The 2,903-nt window shown below is 46.0% G+C and overlaps 1 protein-coding gene across 1 annotated transcript; it reads left to right on the top strand.

Annotated features, from left to right (window-relative positions):
• The first annotated feature begins 317 nt into the window (after nucleotides 1–317).
• Nucleotides 318–2,057, top strand: LOC130354042 (piggyBac transposable element-derived protein 4-like). The gene has a single exon (XM_056555110.1). The coding sequence runs from the start codon at nucleotides 318–320 to the stop codon at nucleotides 2,055–2,057; it is 1,740 nt and encodes a 579-aa protein (XP_056411085.1).
• Nucleotides 2,058–2,903: the final 846 nt, after the last annotated feature.

Here is a 2,903-nt window from a genome sequence, read left to right as displayed (position 1 = left end):
GAGTCTCCTTACCTTCTCCTTGCGATCCAGCGATGTCCCCGCTGTGATTGCCGGTGAGAGCCCGTGCGGATGCCTCCGTCTGACTTCCTGGTTCCGTCTCTGTGAGCCGCAGAGGCTCATGGGGGCGGAACTGGGCGGGTAATTCAAATGTTTCAAGCATAAAAGTGACTCACACACATAAAGTTAGGTGATACAGTGAAATCCTGTCAGATTACATTGTATCACCTCAGATTTGAAACAGTATCACCTCAGATCATCCTACACTGCCCTGCCTGCCCTTTTTGCTGTAATTTCTGCCAATAAATTTTTTTTTTACCATGGCATCAAAGCGTCACGTTAGCATCTCCAAAGCGGGTTTGGATCAAATGAGTGACAGCGGCAGCGACACAGAGCCCCTCGCAGAATTGAGCGCCAGCGATAGCGATTCGTGGCAAGATTCGTCATCCGACTCTGACACCGACCAGAGAAGTGGCGACAGCGACGATTCTGCACCCGAGCTCAGTGATGTGCGCACTTGGTGCCCTATTGATTGCGGTATGGATGAGGTACCGCCGCCAAGATTTCCGTTTACTGGATCACCTGGGATGAAGGTAGACGTTAAGCACAATGATCCTTTGGCGTACCTAAAATTATTTCTCACAGATGACGTCATTGAAAAGATAGTCACGGAGACAAATCGCTACAACGAGCAGCAATCCGCTACTCTGCATAGCAAGTTTTCCAGGAATAGAAAATGGGAACCGGTGACTAAAGAGGACATCTGGAAGTTTCTGGGGCTAATACTTCTTCAGGAGGTGGTGGGGAAACCCCTGCAGAAATGGTACTGGACTACCAATAAATTGCTGGCAACCCCATTTTTTGGCACCATCATGTCCGAGTACCGATTTTCCCTCATAATGAAGAATTTGCACTTCACCAACAACGAGGAATTTGATGAAGCCACACATCCAGCGCCAAAACTCAAGAAGATTTGGGAAGTATACCAAATCATCCTAAAAAATTTCCAGCAGGCCTATGTGCCAGATAGAGACATCAGCATTGATGAAAGTCTGATGGCTTACAAGGGACGCCTCAGCTGGATTCAATACATCGCATCCAAGAGAGCACGGTTTGGAATAAAATCCTATATGCTCTGCGAGTCTGCCACTGGCTATATATGGAATTCCGTCATATACACCGGTAAAGGAACACAATTCAACCCCAGGTACAGTGGCTATGGGATGGCAACGTCATCAGTCCTTACACTGCTTGAGCCATTGCTGAATCAGGGGTATTGTGTGACAACGGACAACTTTTACACATCGCCTGAGCTGTACGAGTTTCTGCTAAAACACAAGACTGATGGATATGGAACCGTTAGGGCCAACCGACGTGACCTGCCATCTATGTTTGCCAAGAAAAAACTGAAAACAGGAGAAATGGTTGCCTGGCAGAAAGGAAAGATGATGGCAATGCGTTGGCGTGACAAAAAAGATGTGTGCCTAATGAGTACAGTGCATAACACCTCCACTGCCATGGTCCACACAAGAGGTGGGAAAGATGTCATGAAGCCACAACTTGTGATTGACTACAACAACACCATGGGAGGAGTCGATAGAGCCGATCAGGCGATGACATTTTATCCGGCTATGCGGAAACAACAAAAAAAATATTCAAAAAAAATATTCAGGCATCTCCTGGAACAATGCCTCTGGAATGCCTATATACTGCACAGAGGAAAGAGTGACAAGCCTCTTGTTCATTCTGACTTTATCTGGAAGGTGGCGGAGTGGATTTTTGTGAACTACCAAACGCCATCAGTGGCCGTGAACAGATCTGGACGTCGTGCTGTTGACGTTGTCAACCCAGAACGCCTGACTGGTCGTCACTTTATGGATTACATCCCGCCAACCGCAAAAAAGGCAGCACCTACAAGGATGTGCACAGTTTGCTGCTCAAAGCGAGATAAAAATGGAAAAAAAATCCGAAAGGAAACCAGGTTCCATTGCCCTGATTGTGATGTCGGTCTATGTGCAGTCCCATGTTTCAAAATTTACCACACCCAGGATGTTTACTGAATTTTCTTTGTTTGACAAATTTCATTATTTATTACATTATTGAATAAAATTATATTATTTATTAGATTATAATTCATAATTTTATGTTTCGAACTTTATCACATCTGAGAGTACTTTTGGTCAGGTTTAAGTAAGTAATTACTGGCCTACAATACATAACACCAAATTTCCATGCAAAAAAATGGTACCGCTTTTAGTACAAAATTCCTGACATAATCATACTGCCAGGGAGGTTAATGACACAGCCTGGAGGTGGGGAAAGCATAAGGAGCCCATATAGTGTCTGAATGGAACAGCTTGGAGATGGCATAAGCATGAGGAGACCATATAGTGGCTGAATGGCGGCACAACCTGGAGTTGGCAGAAGCATAAGGAGACAAAATAGTGACTGATTGAAACATCCTGGTGGTGGCAGCAGCAGCATCAGGAGTCCTGAAAGTGACCCAGTGAGTGGCACGGTGGGTAGCAATACCAGTACCTGGTGATGAAGGTGGCTGGAATGTTTGTAATTGGGGAGCAGTGCCTTAAATCTGTTTGGCACTATCCATATTTGTGAAGTGTTGCTGTAGCACCATGGTCAATCTACTCTGATGCATCTGGCATTGGTGGGTGAAAATCCTGGCTGATCCATGCCTGATTCATCTTCACAAAGGTCAGTCTCTCCACATTTTTCATGGACAGACGAGTTCTCCTTGGGGTGACCATGGCCCCCGCCGCACTAAACACCAGCTCTGACGGCACACTACTGGCCGGGCAGGACAGCTTTTCCAGGGCAAACTCTGCTAGTTGTGGCAATAAATCAAGTTTGGCTGCCCAGAAGTCCAGCGGATCTTCAAGGTTTGTTGG

The sequence above is a fragment of the Hyla sarda genome, chromosome 1 (assembly GCF_029499605.1).
Source record: "Hyla sarda isolate aHylSar1 chromosome 1, aHylSar1.hap1, whole genome shotgun sequence".
In the NCBI taxonomy this organism is placed as follows: Eukaryota; Metazoa; Chordata; class Amphibia; order Anura; family Hylidae; genus Hyla; species Hyla sarda.
The sequence above is the reverse complement of the archived record's forward strand: the minus strand, read 5'-3'. Positions and strand labels throughout refer to the sequence as shown.

Excerpts from the sequence above, each read along its gene's own strand:
- LOC130354042 (XM_056555110.1), top strand. The coding sequence starts at position 318 with ATGGCATCAAAGCGTCACGTTAGCATCTCCAAAGCGGGTTTGGATCAA.